The sequence below is a fragment of the Ranitomeya imitator genome, chromosome 4 (genome assembly GCF_032444005.1).
Source record: "Ranitomeya imitator isolate aRanImi1 chromosome 4, aRanImi1.pri, whole genome shotgun sequence".
Lineage (NCBI taxonomy): Eukaryota > Metazoa > Chordata > Amphibia > Anura > Dendrobatidae > Ranitomeya > Ranitomeya imitator.
Window position 1 is genome coordinate 172,679,593 of NC_091285.1, and position 21,826 is coordinate 172,701,418.

The 21,826-nt window shown below is 46.0% G+C and overlaps 1 protein-coding gene across 1 annotated transcript; it reads right to left on the reverse strand.

Moving 5' to 3' along the window:
* Positions 1 to 1,691: 1,691 nt before the first annotated feature.
* On the reverse strand, positions 1,692 to 12,801 carry BNIP1 (BCL2 interacting protein 1). The gene is made up of 6 exons (XM_069764094.1): positions 12,692 to 12,801; positions 11,995 to 12,087; positions 11,460 to 11,551; positions 8,027 to 8,128; positions 4,888 to 5,006; positions 1,692 to 3,349 (listed from the first exon to the last, which is right to left on the reverse strand). Exons 1-6 carry the CDS (start codon positions 12,773 to 12,775, stop codon positions 3,156 to 3,158), a joined length of 684 nt encoding a protein of 227 aa, XP_069620195.1. The 5' UTR covers positions 12,776 to 12,801; the 3' UTR covers positions 1,692 to 3,155.
* Positions 12,802 to 21,826: the final 9,025 nt, after the last annotated feature.

A 21,826-nucleotide genomic window follows, 5' to 3' on the forward strand; every position in this document is an offset into this window, starting at 1 on the left:
CGTTACAGCCAGTGATCACTATACCGGGAGCCGTTACAGCCAGTGATCACTATACAGGGAGCAGTTACAGCCAGTGATCACTATACCGGGAGCAGTTACAGCCAGTGATCACTATACCGGGAGCCGTTACAGCCAGTGATCATTATACCGGGAGCAGTTACAGCCAGTGATCACTATACCGGGAGCTGTTACAGCCAGTGATCATTATACCGGGAGCAGTTACAGCCAGTGATCACTATACCGGGAGCCGTTACAGCCAGTGATCACTATACCGGGAGCAGTTACAGCCAGTGATCACTATACCGGGAGCAGTTACAGCCAGTGATCACTATACCGGGAGCAGTTACAGCCAGTGATCACTATACCGGGAGCAGTTACAGCCAGTGATCACTATACCGGGAGCAGTTACAGCCAGTGATCACTATACCGGGAGCAGTTACAGCCAGTGATCACTATACCGGGAGCCGTTACAGCCAGTGATCATTATACCGGGAGCAGTTACAGCCAGTGATCACTATACCGGGAGCTGTTACAGCCAGTGATCATTATACCGGGAGCAGTTACAGCCAGTGATCACTATACCGGGAGCCGTTACAGCCAGTGATCACTATACCGGGAGCAGTTACAGCCAGTGATCACTATACCGGGAGCAGTTACAGCCAGTGATCACTATACCGGGAGCAGTTACAGCCAGTGATCACTATACCGGGAGCAGTTACAGCCAGTGATCACTATACCGGGAGCAGTTACAGCCAGTGATCACTATACAGGGAGCAGTTACAGCCAGTGATCACTATACCGGGAGCCGTTACAGCCAGTGATCACTATACCGGGAGCCGTTACAGCCAGTGATCATTATACAGGGAGCCGTTACAGCCAGTGATCATTATACAGGGAGCAGTTACAGCCAGTGATCACTATACCGGGAGCCGTTACAGCCAGTGATCACTATACAGGGAGCAGTTACAGCCAGTGATCACTATACCGGGAGCCGTTACAGCCAGTGATCACTATACCGGGAGCAGTTACAGCCAGTGATCATTATACAGGGAGCAGTTACAGCCAGTGATCACTATACCGGGAGCCGTTACAGCCAGTGATCACTATACCGGGAGCAGTTACAGCCAGTGATCACTATACCGGGAGCAGTTACAGCCAGTGATCACTATACAGGGAGCAGTTACAGCCAGTGATCACTATACCGGGAGCCGTTACAGCCAGTGATCACTATACCGGGAGCCGTTACAGCCAGTGATCATTATACAGGGAGCCGTTACAGCCAGTGATCATTATACAGGGAGCAGTTACAGCCAGTGATCACTATACCGGGAGCCGTTACAGCCAGTGATCACTATACAGGGAGCAGTTACAGCCAGTGATCACTATACCGGGAGCCGTTACAGCCAGTGATCACTATACCGGGAGCAGTTACAGCCAGTGATCATTATACAGGGAGCAGTTACAGCCAGTGATCAGATAATTGTCAGGAGGAGTAAGAGCAGATGCTAGCGAGATGCTATCAATCTGTACCCAAGGACTCCTGGAGAAAGAAAATTGGATCCCGGGTCCATTGTAGTTGTACTGAGATCACTATACGGTTCTATGAGATCATGGGTTATTTTTCCGGTAAACACACAGTGACTGGATTTAACACAGGCATTAAAATAGGGAATGAAAATAAAAGACATATACCGTATGTAATAAATATAGTTTATCGAATACAGTAGCTGCTACACGTTAGGCACTGAACCGAATAACAAAAATCAGATTTATTAGAGAAAATAATTGGTCACAGGAAGTCTGACACCATGTTAGCGTGACACATGAATATTGTTTGCCTGATAAACTAGGATAAATTGTAAGTAATAAGGGAGTTAATAGCAAAGCAAGGGCTCCTTCCAAATGATGACATAACTCAGAAATGGTCTGTTGGCCCCACAGCCTTGATCTGCTTAATTAGAAGATCCCTCATAATGGAGGACTTCCCTAAGAATGCAATGGGCTACACTTTGGACCCCATTTCTGACCTTACATTTAATTGAGGCCTTACTCTGTAACACGAGGATCGGTTCGCTATTACTTTATGGGATCCGGCAGCTTGTGCTCACGTAGCGAAGCAGTTCCGACTGCAGTGGTCTCATTAGGACTTAAGAGGACCTGTCTCTCACCATTTATTCACAATTGTCGCACCTGATGTGTCGCCGTTCTGCTGCATCGGGCATTATTTTCCATTGGTTCCTGCACCTCTCTATTCCTGAGACATGGCCACCTCCTCCTCCCTATAGTTCAATCTAGTCTTATTCACCAAATGGGTGTGGTTTCAACTCTTCTCTATGGGTGTCTTCTTCTTCTAGTCTTTTTTAAAGCGAATCAGTCAGCAAATTGTTGCTATGTTTGCTGCAGACAGCATGCTGTAGGGGTTAAAACACAAATTTCAGCTATTCCTCTCTTATCAAACTCCATGGTTTTGTTTACTTGCAATGATTGTTGGACACCACCGCACATGCCTCCTGGTCTGACTCCGCCCCCTCCCATGACAAGTAGCTCACTGTCTACTGACACTGAATATACAAAGCTTGATTGTGTCACAACTGCTGCACCCACGAAACTAAGCGACACACCGTTGGAATCAGGGTCACGTTTCCTACATTATGCTGCTCTCATATGAGGTAGCAAAAACCTTCTGACAGATTCCCTTTAAATAAAGCTGTGGTCTCTTTTAGTAATGACTACTGGTTAAAATACATTCTGTCTGCTTCTAGGAAATAGACTATCATTAACAGAAGTCATCATATGCATTACGGAAATATGATAATAATGGAAGTAGGATTTAACATAGTTCATACAAATTCAGAAATCATCCTCTCCCCCAATCTGGGGCGGAGACCACGCGTCCTAATCCTTGAAAGACGGAAGCAACCAGTAGGACACCAATCCACGTTTTCTCCACAATGGCAGGAACTTTTGACGCCAGCTTTCCTGATCCATTTCTAGATTTAGTGTCCATTGAAGATTGTGATGACGGCGGGTTTCTTTGCTGCATCTCTCCATAAGAGACGGATGAACGGTGTCAGCGGCATCGTCTGATCAAGCTCTCAGGGTATGCTAGCAGCCATCCTTCCAAAAGATCCTGGAAATGGCGAGCACAGTGTCGGCTAAAAGGGAAACAGCCTTTTCTTGAGGATATAGAGCACAGTTGCTAAAAACAAGGCGAGCGCTAGGAAAATGAGCAGCTTGTCCGTCAGCTCGCGACGATTATACTTGGTAATGAGTTTTCGCCCCAGCTGAATGGTCCCAGACATGGACTTGAACTCTTCATTGGCTTCCTGGATGGTCCTGGATGAGGTGGCTGTAGAAGAATCAATAAAAAAATGTTTAAAATTCAATGCAGCATTACAGGATGTGGAAAACTTTAAAAGAAAATCTGAGAGCAGCATGATGTGGGGACAGAGACCCTGATTCCAATTATATGTCACTTACTGAGCTGCGTGATGCAGTAAAATCACTGCTATCTGCTGCAGACCTACCAGTTCTCTGAATGCTGTGCTCTGTATAACCCCGCCCCCACCACTCATTGGCAGCTTTCTGCCTATGCACAGTATATAGAGAAAACTGCCAATCTGTGGTGGGGGCAGGGTTATCCAGAGCTCATGAGTAAGGATGACTATTTAGAAGCAGGTTTACTAGTCCTCTAGTGGTAATCTCCTGCTTATAAAACTGTGATTTTATGGAAAACTACAGCAAGCAGATGAGTAAGGGACACATCTCTGGAATCAGGGTTTCAGCTCAGCTGCTTTGGAGTAGCAAAAACTGGTGACCGATTTTCTTTAAAGGAAATTCAAAAGCACAATTACAATATATAGCATTCAATCCAGTAAGGATGTAAATACTGATAAAGATCGTGACCTAAACTCACACAATGATCCCCATTCATCAAGACGAGCGTTTAGCGCTCCGGGCATGATGAAGGGTAAGATGAGCCAACTGTATTAAAGGTACCGTCACACTAAGCGACGCTGCAGCGATACCGACAACGATCCGGATCGCTGCAGCGTCGCTGTTTGGTCGCTGGAGAGCTGTCACACAGACCGCTCTCCAGCGACCAACGATGCCGGTAACCAGGGTAAACATCGGGTAACTAAGCGCAGGGCCGCGCTTAGTAACCCGATGTTTACCCTGGTTACCATCCTAAAAGTAAAAAAAACAAACAGTACATACTTACCTAACGCTGTCTGTCCCCGGCGCTGTGCTTCTCTGCACTCCTCCTGCACTGACTGTGAGCACAGCGGCCGGAAAGCAGAGCGGTGACGTCACCGCTCTGCTTTCCGGCTGACCGACGCTCACAGCCAGTGCAGGAGGAGTGCAGAGGACAGCGCCGGGGGACAGACAGCGGTAGGTAAGTATGTACTGTTTGTTTTTTTACTTTTAGGATGGTAACCAGGGTAAACATCGGGTTACTAAGCGCGGCCCTGCGCTTAGTTACCCGATGTTTACCCTGGTTACCAGTGAAGACATCGCTGGATCGGTGTCACACACGCCGATCCAGCGATGTCCACGGGAGATCCAGCGACGAAATAAAGTTCTGGACTTTGTTCAGCGACCAACGATCTCCCAGCAGGGGCCTGATCGTTGGTCGCTGTCACACATAACGATTTCATTAACGATATTGTTAACAACATCGTTATGTGTGAAGGTACCTTAAGAGTGATGTGAATTTGGCACATCTTTCAGCTGCCGCACGCCACCGTGAGGAATGTTCTCCAACCGGTGACAGGCGCACATTTCTGTCGTAATTTACGCCTTTTTGGTAGCACGCAGTAGAATGAAAGTGTTGACCACGCCCATCCCGCTAAGCTCCTCCTACTTTTTCAGGTACGGGGGTCTTACCTAGGGTGTGCATGGCCACCTCGCTCTGCTGCACCTGCTGGGACATCATGCGACTGATGCTCATCAGACTCTCCGTGATGCCACTCGTGGACTGAGCCAGGTTTTCTTTGGTTACTTTTCTGTTAGAGAACAATGAATTTATTACATTTTTACGCTCAACACAAAAATAATACATATTTAATGGAGAAGAAAATTCATCCTTGGAAAAAAAACAAAAAAAAACAAGGATTCTGCTTTAGGAAAATCTGAAGAAATGCATTGGAGGCAAGAATGTTATCACCTATACTATATACAGGTCCTTCTCAAAAAATTAGCATATAGTGTTAAATTTCATTATTTACCATAATGTAATGATTACAATTAAACTTTCATATATTATAGATTCATTATCCACCAACTGAAATTTGTCAGGTCTTTTATTGTTTTAATACTGATGATTTTGGCATACAACTCCTGATAACCCAAAAAACCTGTCTCAATAAATTAGCATATTTCACCCATCCAATCAAATAAAAGTGTTTTTTAATAACAAACAAAAAAACCATCAAATAATAATGTTCAGTTATGCACTCAATACTTGGTCGGGAATCCTTTGGCAGAAATGACTGCTTCAATGCGGCGTGGCATGGAGGCAATCAGCCTGTGACACTGCTGAGATGTTATGGAGGCCCAGGATGCTTCAATAGCGGCCTTAAGCTCATCCAGAGTGTTGGGTCTTGCGTCTCTCAACTTTCTCTTCACAATATCCCACAGATTCTCTATGGGGTTCAGGTCAGGAGAGTTGGCAGGCCAATTGAGCACAGTAATACCATGGTCAGTAAACCATTTACCAGTGGTTTTGGCACTGTGAGCAGGTGCCAGGTCGTGCTGAAAAATGAAATCTTCATCTCCATAAAGCATTTCAGCCGATGGAAGCATGAAGTGCTCCAAAATCTCCTGATAGCTAGCTGCATTGACCCTGCCCTTGATGAAACACAGTGGACCAACACCAGCAGCTGACATGGCACCCCACACCATCACTGACTGTGGGTACTTGACACTGGACTTCAGGCATTTTGGCATTTCCTTCTCCCCAGTCTTCCTCCAGACTCTGGCACCTTGATTTCCGAATGACATGCAAAATTTGCTTTCATCAGAAAAAAGTACTTGGGACCACTTAGCAACAGTCCAGTGCTGCTTCTCTGTAGCCCATTTCGGCACCTGTAGCCCATTTCCTGCACACGCCTGTGCACGGTGGCTCTGGATGTTTCCACACCAGACTCAGTCCACTGCTTCCTCAGGTTCCCCAAGGTCTGGAATCGGTCCTTCTCCACAATCTTCCTCAGGGTCCGGTCTCCTCTTCTCGTTGTACAGCGTTTTCTGCCACATTGTTTCCTTCCAACAGACTTACCATTGAGGTGCCTTGATACAGCACTCTGGGAACAGCCTATTTGTTGAGAAATTTCTTTCTGGGTCTTACCCTCTTGCTTGAGGGTGTCAATGATGGCCTTCTTGACATCTGTCAGGTCGCTAGTCTTACCCATGATGGGGGTTTTGAGTAATGAACCAGGCAGGGAGTTTATAAAAGCCTCAGGTATCTTTTGCATGTGTTTAGAGTTAATTAGTTGATTCAGAAGATTAGGGTAATAGGTCGTTTAGAGAACCTTTTCTTGATATGCTAATTTATTGAGACAGGTTTTTTGGGTTATCAGGAGTTGTATGCCAAAATCATCAGTATTAAAACAATAAAGGCCCCTTCACACTTAAGGTACCGTCACACATAGCGACGCTGCAGCGATACCGACAACGATCCGGATCGCTGCAGCGTCGCTGTTTGGTCGCTGGAGAGCTGTCACACAGACCGCTCTCCAGCGACCAACGATGCCGGTAACCAGGGTAAACATCGGGTAACTAAGCACAGGGCCGCGCTTAGTAACCCGATGTTTACCCTGGTTACCATGCTAAAAGTAAAAAAAAACAAACACTAGATACTTACCTACCGCTGTCTATCCTCCAGCGCTGCGCTCTGCTTCTCTGCTCTCCTCCTGTACTGGCTGTGAGCCGGAAAGCAGAGCGGTGACGTCACCGCTCTGCTTTCCGGCTCACAGCCAGTACAGGAGGAGTGCAGAGCACAGCGCTGGAGGACAGACGGCTGTAGGTAAGTATCTAGTGTTTGTTTTTTTACTTTTAGCATGGTAACCAGGGTAAACATCGGGTTACTAAGCGCGGCCCTGCGCTTAGTTACCCGATGTTTACCCTGGTTACCAGTGAAGACATCGCTGGATCGGTGTCACACACGCCGATCCAGCGATGTCTCCAGGGAGTCCAGCGACGAAATAAAGTTCTGGACTTTATTCAGCGACCAACGATCTCCCAGCAGGGGCCTGATCGTTGGTCGCTGTCACACATAACGATTTCATTAACGATATCGTTGCTACGTCACAAATAGCAACGATATCGTTAACAATATCGTTATGTGTGAAGGTACCTTAAAAGACCTGACAAATTTCAGTTGGTGGATAATGAATCTATAATATATGAAAGTTTAATTGTAATCATTACATTATGGTAAATAATGAAATTTAACACTATATGCTAATTTTTTGAGAAGGACCTGTATATGACACATCTATCAGAAACTCTGTGCTACGCTACGCTCCCTACAGGCTGCATGCCGCTACGCTCCCTACAGGCTGCATGCCGCTACGCTCCCTACAGGCTGCATGCCGCTACGCTCCCTACAGGCTGCATGCCGCTACGCTCCCTACAGGCTGCATGCCGCTACGCTCCCTACAGGCTGCATGCCGCTACGCTCCCTACAGGCTGCATGTCGCTACGCTCCCTACAGGCTGCATGCCGCTACGCTCCCTACAGGCTGCATGCCGCTACGCTCCCTACAGGCTGCATGCCGCTACGCTCCCTACAGGCTGCATGCCGCTACGCTCCCTACAGGCTGCATGCCGCTACGCTCCCTACAGGCTGCATGCCGCTACGCTCCCTACAGGCTGCATGCCGCTACGCTCCCTACAGGCTGCATGCCGCTACGCTCCCTACAGGCTGCATGCCGCTACGCTCCCTAAGGGACATGGCCCCATTGGATGGTACAGCTTTTCCCTTTAAATATTTTTAATAGGCTAAGAACCTTTCTCCGCCAGCGTACCTTTGCCTTGTGCCATCGCCTCCTTCGAGCAGTTCATCCTTTTCAGCATTATCGATCGCCAGCTTACAAGACAGGTTGGCTTTCCTCCACACGCTCTGATTGCTAAAATGAAGCACAGATTGGGTGCACTCACACAGGCAGCAGATACCCCTCCATGTCCGCCTACACTGCCCCATTACCCTCCCTCACCATGGCTATTCTGCGGTGGAACGATCACCCGATCAACGAGCAAAATGCTTATCGGTCGAGTGACATGATGATGCTGGCAAAATCATCTGCGTCCTGCATCACCTTTGACATCACCCACCAGGCCCCCCGATGTGAGCAACCTATTTAAAGTGACATTAAACCTTAAAAAAAAAAAAAAAAAAACAAATAAAAATCTCCCCCGTACCCTGTACATACAGTTAGGGCCAGAAATATTTGGACAGTGACACAATTTTCGCGAGTTGGGCTCTGCATGCCACCACATTGGATTTGAAATGAAACCTCTACAACAGAATTCAAGTGCAGATTGTAACGTTTAATTTGAAGGGTTGAACAAAAATATCTGATAGAAAATGTAGGAATTGTACACATTTCTTTACAAACACTCCACATTTTAGGAGGCCAAAAGTAATTGGACAAATAAACATAACCCAAACAAAATATTTTTATTTTCAATATTTTGTTGCAAATCCTTTGGAGGCAATCACTGCCTTAAGTCTGGAACCCATGGACATCACCAAACGCTGGGTTTCCTCCTTCTTAATGCTTTGCCAGGCCTTTACAGCCGCAGCCTTCAGGTCTTGCTTGTTTGTGGGTCTTTCCGTCTTAAGTCTGGATTTGAGCAAGTGAAATGCATGCTCAATTGGGTTTAGATCTGCAGATTGACTTGGCCATTGCAGAATGTTCCACTTTTTGGCACTCATGAACTCCTGGGTAGCTTTGGCTGTATGCTTGGGGTCATTGTCCATCTGTACTATGAAGCGCCGTCCAATCAACTTTGCAGCATTTGGCTGAATCTGGGCTGAAAGTATATCCCGGTACACTTCAGAATTCATCCGGCTACTCTTGTCTGCTCTTATGTCATCAATAAACACAAGTGATCCAGTGCCATTGAAAGCCATGCATGCCCATGCCATCACGTTGCCTCCACCATGTTTTACAGAGGATGTGGTGTGCCTTGGATCATGTGCCGTTCCCTTTCTTCTCCAAACTTTTTTCTTCCCATCATTCTGGTACAGGTTGATCTTTGTCTCATCTGTCCATAGAATACTTTTCCAGAACTGAGCTGGCTTCTTGAGGTGTTTTTCTGCAAATTTAACTCTGGCCTGTCTATTTTTGGTATTGATGAATGGTTTGCATCTAGATGTGAACCCTTTGTATTTACTGTCATGGAGTCTTCTCTTTACTGTTGACTTAGAGACAGATACACCTACTTCACTGAGAGTGTTCTGGACTTCAGTTGATGTTGTGAACGGGTTCTTCTTCACCAAATTAAGTATGCGGCGATCATCCACCACTGTTGTCATCCGTGGACGCCCAGGCCTTTTTGAGTTCCCAAGCTCACCAGTCAATTCCTTTTTTCTCAGAATGTACCCAACTGTTGATTTTGCTACTCCAAGCATGTCTGCTATCTCTCTGATGGATTTTTTCTTTTTTTTCAGCCTCAGGATGTTCTGCTTCACCTCAATTGAGAGTTCCTTTGACCGCATGTTGTCTGCTCACAGCAACAGCTTCCAAATGCAAAACCACACACCTGGAATCCACCCCTGACCTTTTAACTACTTCATTGATTACAGGTTAACGAGGGAGACGCCTTCAGAGTTAATTGCAGCCCTTAGAGTCCATTGTCCAATTACTTTTGGTCCCTTGAAAAAGAGGACGCTATGCATTACAGAGCTATGATTCCTAAACCCTTTCTCCGATTTGGATGTGGAAACTATCATATTGCAGCTGGGAGTGTGCACTTTCAGCCCATATTATATATATAATTGTATTTCTGAACATGTTTTTGTAAACAGCTAAAATAACAAAACTTGTGTCACTGTCCAAATATTTCTGGCCCTAACTGTACGACAAGATTTCTGCAGATGCCGAAAAAGAATAGTTTTGGGGAAATCTGTCAGGCAAAGAGGGAGCTCCCACCTCCATCACTGGATAGAGACCACCAGCAATGCAGCAGTTCTGAAATTGGGATCTGGGAAGGAGGAAGTCACCATTGACCATACTGGAGCTTGTACATACTAAGGAATACAGCAGCACACTGTGTGCGCCAAGATATGTGCACACACCAAATACATGAAATGTAACTGCATTACTGTCATATAGACTATACTGATAAAACTAAGGGTCTTAGCACACAAATTTGTTAATTTCACTGTGCAAAGAGATATGCCTTGTCATGGCCAGTGGGCACGCGCAAATTGGTTAATTTCACTGTACAAAGAGTGATATGCCTTGTCGTGGCCAGTGGGCACCACAAATTGGTCAATTTCACTATGCAAAGAGAAATATGCCTTGTCACGGCCAGTGGGCACGCACAAATAAGTCACTTTCACTATGCAAAGAGAGATATGCCTTGTCGTGGTCGGTGGGCACACACAAATAAGTCAATTTTACTATGCAAAGAGAGATATGCCTTGTTGTGGTCCATGGGCACGCACAAATTGGTCAATTTCACTATGCAAAGAGAGATATGCCTCGTCATGGTCGGTGGGCACCACAAATTGGTCAATTTCACTATGCAAAGAGAAATATGCCTTGTCACGGCCAGTGGGCACGCACAAATAAGTCACTTTCACTATGCAAAGAGAGATATGCCTTGTTGTGGTCCGTGGGCATGCACAAATAAGTCACTTTCACTATGCAAAGAGAGATATGCCTCGTCATGGTCGGTGTGCACCACAAATTGGTCAATTTGTTCACTAACTACCTCAATTTTAGAAGTATATTCTACACAGCAGTAATGCAGTTGATATTGCACATACTCACTGTTGGCACATATCTTGGAGCACACAGAGGGCTGCTGTATTCATTGGTTTGCCCATAATGCAGTGACGGCAGCTCGTCCCTGTTCACATTTGCCTCATTCTGGTAAGAGGTGCGGGTCAGTTTTATTTCTTTAGTTGTTCAATGTGCAAAGACCTAAATGACAGGTGGCAGGAAAAAAGCAGAACATGAGCCTTGTGATCATACTCTTCCAGCACAAAGGATAGTCTAGGAAGGATTGCTCTGGGTAGCTGTAGCATTCAGCAGACAGGTATTACATCCCCTCTTGGGGATTTCCCATTAAAGTTGTTTTTCGAGGACGTACATGTATGTCACATCTCTAGGGGACCACTGGGGACCCCAATGACTGCAGTGCCCATAAGTCACAGCTGGCGCATGGGCCTGCTGCGTATAGCAGATGTGTGTCCCCACCCGGGGGTCTGTCAGACCCTGTACACACCTGAGCATCTGCTTCTTGTGACACTCCATCTCCTTCAGTAACGCTTGCTTGTCAGACTCCTTGTCCTGTTCTTTGGACATCTGCTCCAGATCCTTCAGGAAATACACAAACCGACAAATGTCACATTTTACCCACGGGACAGGACAAAGGGGAATAAAAGTAAGATTACTAAGGGTAACTAATCAAGAGAACCTGACATGTGACACCTGCTGTCTGGTGGGCAGAGACCTGTCACCCATTATCCTCGTATGGTCACTGTACACCCAGGTGGGTATATGACTGTTAGTGAGTGCCCCCCAAATGTGGCAGTGTGCCGGTGTGACGTACGGTGGGACACCAGTTTAGGATTCCCCAGGGAAGGTTTTCTCAGGTTTGGGGTTTTCTGACCGGAAGAAGTTTGGGATCCACTGTTGAAGATCAGTGTTACTGGCCAATCTTTCAGTAATAAGTTCCCTTTAAATGTAAAGGTGTTCCCATGTTATTGCTAGGACCACCATCATCACACCGGCGTCCATGATGGCGACTCCCACCCTACCTGGATCCTCAGCCTCAGCAGACGGAACTTGTCCTTCACTTGTGCGTTGAGGTCACTCAGTGCAGCAATGGGCCCGGCACATTCCCGGATGTCCTAGGTATAATGAGAAGCAGAAGTCATCGGCTCCGTACACCGGGTACAAGCTCCGGGCTACGATGAACTCCAGGTGCTACGTACATTACTGATGCCCACCCCGGCTCGGGCCCCACCTGCCATCTCTTCTAGATAATGGTCCTACAAAGTGAGAGCTGGGGAGGCCGGCTCAGAGGGCAGAAAAGACATATGCAAAGTGTACATAGGGCTGCGCTTGGACATAAATAGAAATTGTCCCTTACTCACCCTCCTCCGGTCCAACAACTGAGTCTCCACCGCTGCTCCTTGCCTCTGTTATTGCTGCCGCCAATCACTGAGCAGATCATGACTTCAACTCAGAGCCACTGATTGGCTGCAGCGCTGTGAACGTGACAGATACTACTGGGAAAACATGGGTGGGCTCCTGCCACTGCATCAACAAGGAAACACTGACCTCAGGGCTGGTGACAAGCACACAATGATACCCAGCACTGGTGTCACCTCCTAATAGGAGACATTGCAGGGACAGAGTCTCCAACAATGCATTATCCTTTCTAAGGGTCTGATGGTAGGGCCAGCAGCCTGGGAAGGCCAGCTCCGGGGGCAGCTGCAGCCGATCACGTACCTGGATCAGCGCTTTGATCTCCAGATCATACTTGACAATCTCCTGGTGACAGATCTCGACGTGGACATCCCGGGAAGTCGCCATGGCTGTTGTGCTGCTGCTACGGAGCGCGATGTGGCTCAAAAGCCAGAAATTAGCGTTCAACCTGCTGTTCTATCGCCACCTAGCGTGCGAACTGCGCAATTGCAGGACCTAAGTTGAATTCCAATTGCAGGTTCCTGCTCTGCAGCGTAGACAGGTTCATGGCCGCCAATTTGTGCTCCCATAAATTACAGTCCGAGTTCTGTGCTTGATAGCTGTGATAAAATGGCCTTTCCCAACCTACTGCCACTAAATTTGGAGCAAACTACTTTCTAAATGGTCATTGTAGGTGCTGACTTATATTTGGTGTCTCACAGCGTTGGCGAACTGTGTCTTTCAGTTCCGTCATAGGGACAGAAAAATAGGAATTTAACCCCTTCACCCCGAAGCCTGTTTTCAACTTCCTGACCAGGCCATTTTTTTTCAATTCTGACCACTGTCACTTTATGGCGGGCTTCACACTAGCGAGTTTTACGGACGTATGAGAGGTGCTGAAAATACGGATTGCATACGGTACAATGCTTCTCTATGCCCCAGCTCCTACCTGCCGTATTTTACGGATCCGTATTATACGGTCTTGACCGGCCGTAGAAAATCGCAGCCTGCTGCGTTTGTCACCGTATTGCGCAAAAAAAATCGCCAATGAAAGTCTATGGGGGCGAGAAAAATACGGATTACACACGGACCAGCAGTGTGACTTGCGAGAAGTACGCAGCGGTGTTCTATAGAAAAGCCGGTAATTCAATTGCCAGCTTTTCTCCTTCACAAACCCGACATGATATGAGACATCGTTTACATACAGTAAACCATCTCATATTCTTTTTTTTTTTGCATATTCCACACTACTAATGTTAGTAGTGTGTATGTGCAAAATTTGGGCGCCCTAGCTATTAAAATAAAGAGTTAAATCGCGGAAAAAATTGGCGTGGGCTCCCGCCAGAGTGGGAAAGCCAGTGACTGAGGGCAGATATTAATAGCCTAGAGAGAGTCCATGGTTATTGCCCCCCCCCCCCCCCCCCCGGCTAAAAACATCTGCCCCCAGCCACCCCACAAAAGTTCCTACGCTCGAGTTCATATGGGGACATCCCGCAGAGGGCGCATCACCGCGACTCAAGGTAACTACAGGACATTCCCTTGCATTCCATTCATTCACAAATTTTTACAGACAGGAGCACAGCTGCATTATAGCAGAGCTCCTGGGTGTAAAAAGATTTAACCCCTTCAGATGGATTTACATCGTGGGACGTGACTGAATGACGGAAGGTATGGGATATTGTTGGTTTTTTATTTTTCCTTTTTTACAGAACCAGGGTCTTCAGGTGGATTAAGAGTATAATAAAATATTAAAACACCCTGTGTCTTTATTTCATTAAAATACTTCGTAATAATGTGTGTGTGTGTTTTATTAACCATTTCGTACTATTGGATTAATAATGGATAGGTGTCATAATTGACGCCTCTCCATTATTAATCTAGCTTAATGTCACCTTACAATAGCAAGGTGACATTAACCCTTCATTACCCCATATCCCACCGCTACACGGAAGTGGGAAGAGAGTGGCCAAGTGCCAGAATAGGCGCATCTTCCAGATGTGCCTTTTCTGGGGTGGCTGGGGGCAGATGTTTTTAGCCAGGGGGGGGGCAATAACCATGGACCCTCTCCAGGCTTTTAATATCTGCCCTCAGTCACTGGCTTTACCACTCTGGCGGAGAAAATTGCACGGGAGCCCACGCCAATTTTTTCTTAAAGGGACACTGTCACCTGAATTTGGAGGGAACAATCTTCAGCCATGGAGGCGGGGTTTTTGATTCACCCTTTCCTTACCCGCTGGCTGCATGCTGGTTGCAATATTGGATTGAAGTTCATTCTCTGTCCTCCATAGTACACGCCTGCATAAGGCAATCTTGCACAGCGCAGGCATGTACTACGGAGGACAGAGAATGAACTTCAATCCAATATTGCAGCCAGCATGCAGCCAGCGGGTAAGGAAAGGGTGAATCAAAAACCCCAAAACCCCGCCTCCATGGCTGAAGATTGTTCCCTCCAAATCCAGGTGACAGTGTCCCTTTAATTTAATAGCTAGAGCGTCCAAATTTTGCACATACACACTACTAACATTAGTAGTGTGGAATATGCAAAAAAAAGGGATATGAGATGGTTTACTGTATGTAAACCATGTCTCATATCATGTCGGGTTTGTGATGGAGATAGGAAAAGCCGGCAATTGAATTACCGGCTTTTCTGCTATCTCACGCTGAATCTACTATATAATTGTCTAAGGGTCACTTCCGTCTGTCCTTCTGTCTGTCACGGATATTCAATCGCTGATTGGTCTTGCCAGCTGCCTGTCATGGCTGCCGCGACCAATCAGCGACGGGCACAGTCCGGAAGAAAATGGCTGCTCCTTACTCCCCGCAGTCAGTGCCCGGCGCCCGCATATTCCCCTCCGGTCACCGCTAACACAGGGTTAATGTCGGCGGTAACGGACCGCGTTATGCTGCGGGTAACGCACTCCGTTACCGCCGCTATTAACCCTGTGTGTCCCCAACTTGTTACTATTGACGCTGCCTATGCGGCATCAATAGTAAAAAATGTAATGTTAAAAATAATAATTAAAAAAAAACCTGCTATACTCACTCTCTGTAGTACGCTGAGCCGCTCGCGCCGGCCGCCATCTTCCGTTGCAGGTTCCGGTGTCAAAGATGGTATGGGAGAAGGACCTGCCATGACGCAACGGTCATGTGACCGCAACGTCATCACAGGTCCTGCGCTCATACCAACCCTGGGATCGGGAGCTGCCGTGGACTACAAGGGGCCCTCGGAAAGGTGAGTATATGTTTATTTTTTTACCTGTGACAAACGTGGCTGGGCAATATACTACGTGACTCTGTGCAGTATACTACATCACTGGGCAATATACTACGTCACGGGGCAATATACTACGTCACTGGGCAATATACTACGTGACTGTGCAATATACTACGTCACTGGGCAATATACTACGTGACTGTGCAATATACTACGTCACTGGGCAATATACTACGTCACTGGGCAATGTACTACGTAACTGGGCAATATACTACGTGACTGTGCAATATACTACGTGACTGGGCAATATACTACGTGGCTGGGCAATATACTACATCACTAAGCAATATACTACGTAACTGGGCAATATACTACATCACTAAGCAATATACTACGTAACTGGGCAATATACTACGTCACTAGGCAATATACTACGTGACTGTGCAATATACTACGTCACTGGGCAATGTATTACGTGGCTGGGCAATATACTACGTGGCTGGGCAATATACTACGTGGCCGGGCAATATACTACGTGACTGTGCAATATACTACGTCACTGGGCAATATACTACGTGGCTAGGCAATATACTACGTGGCTGGGCAATATACTACGTGGTTGAGCAATATACTACGTCACTGGGCAATATACTACGTCACTGGGCAATATACTACGTGACTGTGCAATATACTACGTCACTGGGCAATGTATTACGTGGCTGGGCAATATACTACGTGGCTGGGCAATATACTACGTGGCTTGGCAATATACTACGTGGCCGGGCAATATACTACGTGACTGTGCAATATACTACGTCACTGGGCAATATACTACGTGGCTGGGCAATATACTACGTGGCTGGGCAATATACTACGTGGTTGAGCAATATACTACGTCACTGGGCAATATACTACGTCACTGGGCAATATACTACGTGGTTGAGCAATATACTACGTCACTGGGCAATATACTACGTCACTTGGCAATATACTACGTGTCTGGGCAATATACTACATGGCTGGACAATATACTACGAGGCTGGGCAATATACTACATCACTAAGCAATATACTACGTAACTGGGCAATATACTACATCACTAAGCAATATACTACGTAACTGGACAATATACTACGTCACTAGGCAATATACTACATCACTGGGCAATATACTACGTAACTGGGCAATATACTACGTCACTGGGCAATGTATTACGTGGCTGGGCAATATACTACGTGGCTGGGCAATATACTACATCACTGGGCAATATACTACATCACTGGGCAATATACTACGTGACTGTGCAATATACTACGTCACTGGGCAATGTATTACGTGGCTGGGCAATATACTACGTGGCTGGGCAATATACTACATCACTGGGCAATATACTACATCACTGGGCAATATACTACGTGACTGTGCAATATACTACGTCACTGGGCAATGTATTACGTGACTGTGCAATATACTACGTGGCTGGGCAATATACTACGTGGCTTGGCAATATACTACGTGGCCGGGCAATATACTACGTGACTGTGCAATATACTACGTCACTGGGCAATATACTACGTGGCTGGGCAATATACTACGTGGCTGGGCAATATACTACGTGGTTGAGCAATATACTACGTCACTGGGCAATATACTACGTGACTGTGCAATATACTACGTCACTGGGCAATATACTACGTCACTGGGCAATGTACTACGTAACTGGGCAATATACTACGTGACTGTGCAATATACTACGTAACTGGGCAATATACTACGTGACTGGGCAATATACTACGTGGCTGGGCAATATACTACATCACTAAGCAATATACTACGTAACTGGGCAATATACTACGTCACTAGGCAATATACTACATCACTGGGCAATATACTACATCACTGGGCAATATACTACGTCACTGGGCAATATACTACGTGGCTGGGCAATATACTACGTGGCTGGGCAATATACTACGTGGTTGAGCAATATACTACGTCACTGGGCAATATACTACGTCACTGGGCAATATACTACGTCACTGGGCAATATACTACGTGGTTGAGCAATATACTACGTCACTGGGCAATATACTACGTCACTTGGCAATATACTACGTGTCTGGGCAATATACTACATGGCTGGACAATATACTACGAGGTTGGACAATATACTACGTGGACATGCATATTCTAGAATACCCGATGCGTTAGAATCGGGCCACCATCTAGTTAAATATACAGTATATATATATATGTGTGTGTCTCAATGACATTATATATACTGTATTTTCTGGCGTATAAGACTACTTTTTAACCCCTGAAAATTCTCTCAAAAGTCGGGTGTCGTCTTATACACCAGGTGTCGTCTTATAGGGCAGATGCGGAGTAAACTGCGGTCACTGCATATTGTGGGGGGAGCGACCCCAATGACAAGGTGAGGGGGGCCTCACCGGGAAGGTGTAAGAGAAGCAGAGGCAGAGAAGGAGATAATAGGATACAAGGGTGAGCCAGATGAGTGAAAGAGGAGTGTTTTTCTAGGCACAGCACCGCTCTCTCTCTTTTTTGCATACCCCTGGCATCCCAGACACTGACAGTTTGCTTCACTTACACCTTCCTGGTGAGGCGCTCCCTCACCTCGTCATCGGGACCACTCCCCCCACTATATACTTCGACAGCAGATTGCTCCGCACCCACCCAATAAGACGACACCCGGCATATAAGACAACCCCCGACTTTTGAGAAGATTTTATATTTTAACTGGAAAAGTTGGGGTCGTCTTATACACCCAGTCATCTTATACGCCGGAAAATACGGGTATATATATATATATATATATATATATATATATATATATATATATATATATATATATATATATATATATATATAGACTGTATATAAGTTTTAACGAACATTTGAGCCCATGGATCCATTGTATGTCGGTTTTGCAAGCCTGCGAAAAAATCTCGCAGTACGGATGGCATACGGATTACATACGGAGGATGCCATGCGTAAAATATGCTGCCACACCCTGCCTACGGATGACATATGGATCACTATTTTAGGAACATTTCTGCGTATTACGGCCGTAAAAAACGGACCGTATTTTCATACGCTGAGTGTGACGCCGGCCTCATACATAGGGGTGACGACCCTGCCCTTGCGGGCTTACATTCTACAGGCTACACAGGCCTATGGGGAGTGCATTATACTGTACTGGCCTATGGGAAGTGCATTATACTATACAGGCCTGTGGGGAGTGCATAATACTATACAGGCCTATGGGAAGTGCATTATACTATACAGGCCTATGGGGAGTGCATTATACTGTACAGGCCTATGGGGGTGCATTATACTGTACAGGCCTATGGGGAGTGCATTATACTGTACAGGCCTATGGGGAGTGCATTATACTATACAGGCCTATGGGAAGTGCATTATACTATACAGGCCTATGGGGAGTGCATTATACTATACAGGCCTATGGGAAGTGCATTATACTATACAGGCCTATGGGAAGTGCATTATACTATACAGGCCTATGGGGAGTGCATTATACTATACAGGCCTATGGGAAGTGCATTATACTATACAGGCCTATGGGGAATGTATTATACTATACAGGCCTATGGGGAGTGCATTATACTATACAGGCCTATGCGAAGTGCATTATACTATACAGGCCTATGGGAAGTGCATTATACTATACAGGCCTATGGGGAGTGCATTATACTATACAGGCCTATGGGGAGTGCATTATACTGTACTGGCGTATGGGAAGTGCATTATACTATACAGGCCTATGGGGAGTGCATTATACTATACAGGCCTATGGGGAGTGCATTATAATATACAGGCCTATGGGGAGTGCATTATACTATACAGGCCTATGGGGAGTGCATTATACTGTACAGGCCTATGGGGAGTGCATTATACTATACAGGCCTAAGGGGAGTGCATTATAATATACAGGCCTATGGGGAGTGCATTATACTATACAGGCCTATGGGGAGTGCATTATACTATGCAGGCCTATGGGAAGTGCATTATACTATACAGGCCTATGGGAAGAGCATTATACTATACAGGCCTATGGGGAGTGCATTATACTATACAGGCCTATGGGAAGTGCATTATACTATACAGGCCTATGGGGAGTGCATTATACTATACAGGCCTATGGGGCGTGCATTATACTATACAGGCCTATGGGGAATGTATTATACTATACAGGCCTATGGGGAGTGCATTATACAATACAGGCCTATGGGAAGTGCATTATACTATACAGGCCTATGGGAAGTGCATTATACTATACAGGCCTATGGGAAGTGCATTATACTATACAGGCCTATGGGAAGTGCATTATACTATACAGGCCTATGGGGAGTGCATTATACTATACAGGCCTATGGGGAGTGCATTATACTATACAGGCCTATGGGGAGTGCAATATACTGTTCTGGCGTACGGGAAGTGCATTATACTATACAGGCCTATGGGGAGTGCATTATACAATACAGGCCTATGGGGAGTGCATTATACTATACAGGCCTATGGGGAGTGCATTATACTGTACAGGCCTATGGGGAATGCATTATACTATACAGGCCTATGGGGAGTGCATTATAATATACAGGCCTATGGGGAGTGCATTATACTATACAGGCCTATGGGGCGTGCATTATACTGTACAGGCCTATGGGGAGTGCATTATACTATACAGGCCTATGGGGAGTGCATTATAATATACAGGCCTATGGGGAGTGCATTATACTATACAGGCCTATGGGGAGTGCATTATACTATACAGGCCTATGGGGAGTGAATTATACTATACAGGCCTATGGGGAGTGCATTATACTGTACAGGCCTATGGGGAGTGCATTATACTATACAGGCCTATGGGGAGTGCATTATACTATACAGGCCTATGGGGAGTGCATTATACTATACAGGCATAGGGGAAGTGCATTATACTATACAGGCCTATGGGGAGTGCATTATACTGTACAGGCCTATGGGGAGTGCATTATACTGTACAGGCCTATGGGGAGTGCATTATACTATACAGGCCTATGGGGAGTGCATTATACTGTACAGGCCTATGGGGAGTGCATTATACTAAACAGGCCTATGGGGAGTGCATTATACTGTACTGGCATATGGGAAGTGCATTATACTATACAGGCGTATGGGGAGTGCATTATACTATACAGGCCTATGGGGAGTGCATTATACTATACAGGCCTATGGGGAGTGCATTATACTGTACAGGCCTATGGGGAGTGCATTATACTATACAGACCTATGGGGAGTGCATTATAATATACAGGCCTATGGGGAGTGCATTATACTATACAGGCCTATGGGGAGTGCATTATACTATACAGGCCTATGGGAAGTGCATTATACTATACAGGCCTATGGGAAGTGCATTATACTATACAGACCTATGGGGAGTGCATTATACTATACAGGCCTATGGGGAGTGCATTATACTATACAGGCCTATGGGGAGTGCAATATACTGTTCTGGCGTATGGGAAGTGCATTATACTATACAGGCCTATGGGGAGTGCATTATACTATACAGGCCTATGGGGAGTGTATTATACTATACAGGCCTATGGGGAGTGCATTATACTATACAGGCCTATGGGGAGTGCATTATACAGTACTGGCGTATGGGAAGTGCATTATACTATACAGGCCTATAGGGAGTGCATTATACTATACAGGCCTATGGGGAGTGCATTATACTATACAGGCCTATGGGGAGTGCATTATAATATACAGGCCTATGGGGAGTGCATTATACTATACAGGCCTATGGGGAGTGCATTATACTATACAGGCCTATGGGGAGTGCATTATACTATACAGGCCTATGGGGAGTGCAATATACTGTTCTGGCGTATGGGAAGTGCATTATACTATACAGGCCTATGGGGAGTGCATTATACTATACAGGCCTATGGGGAGTGCATTATACTGTACAGGCCTATGGGGAGTGCATTATACTATGCAGGCCTATGGGAAGTGCATTATACTATACAGGCCTATGGGGAATGTATTATACTATACAGGCCTATGGGGAGTGTATTATACTATACAGGCCTATGGGGAGTGCATTATACTGTACTGGCCTATGGGGAGTGCATTATACTATACAGGCCTATGGGAAGTACATTATACTATACAGGCCTATGGGAAGTGCATTATACTATACAGGCCTATGGGGA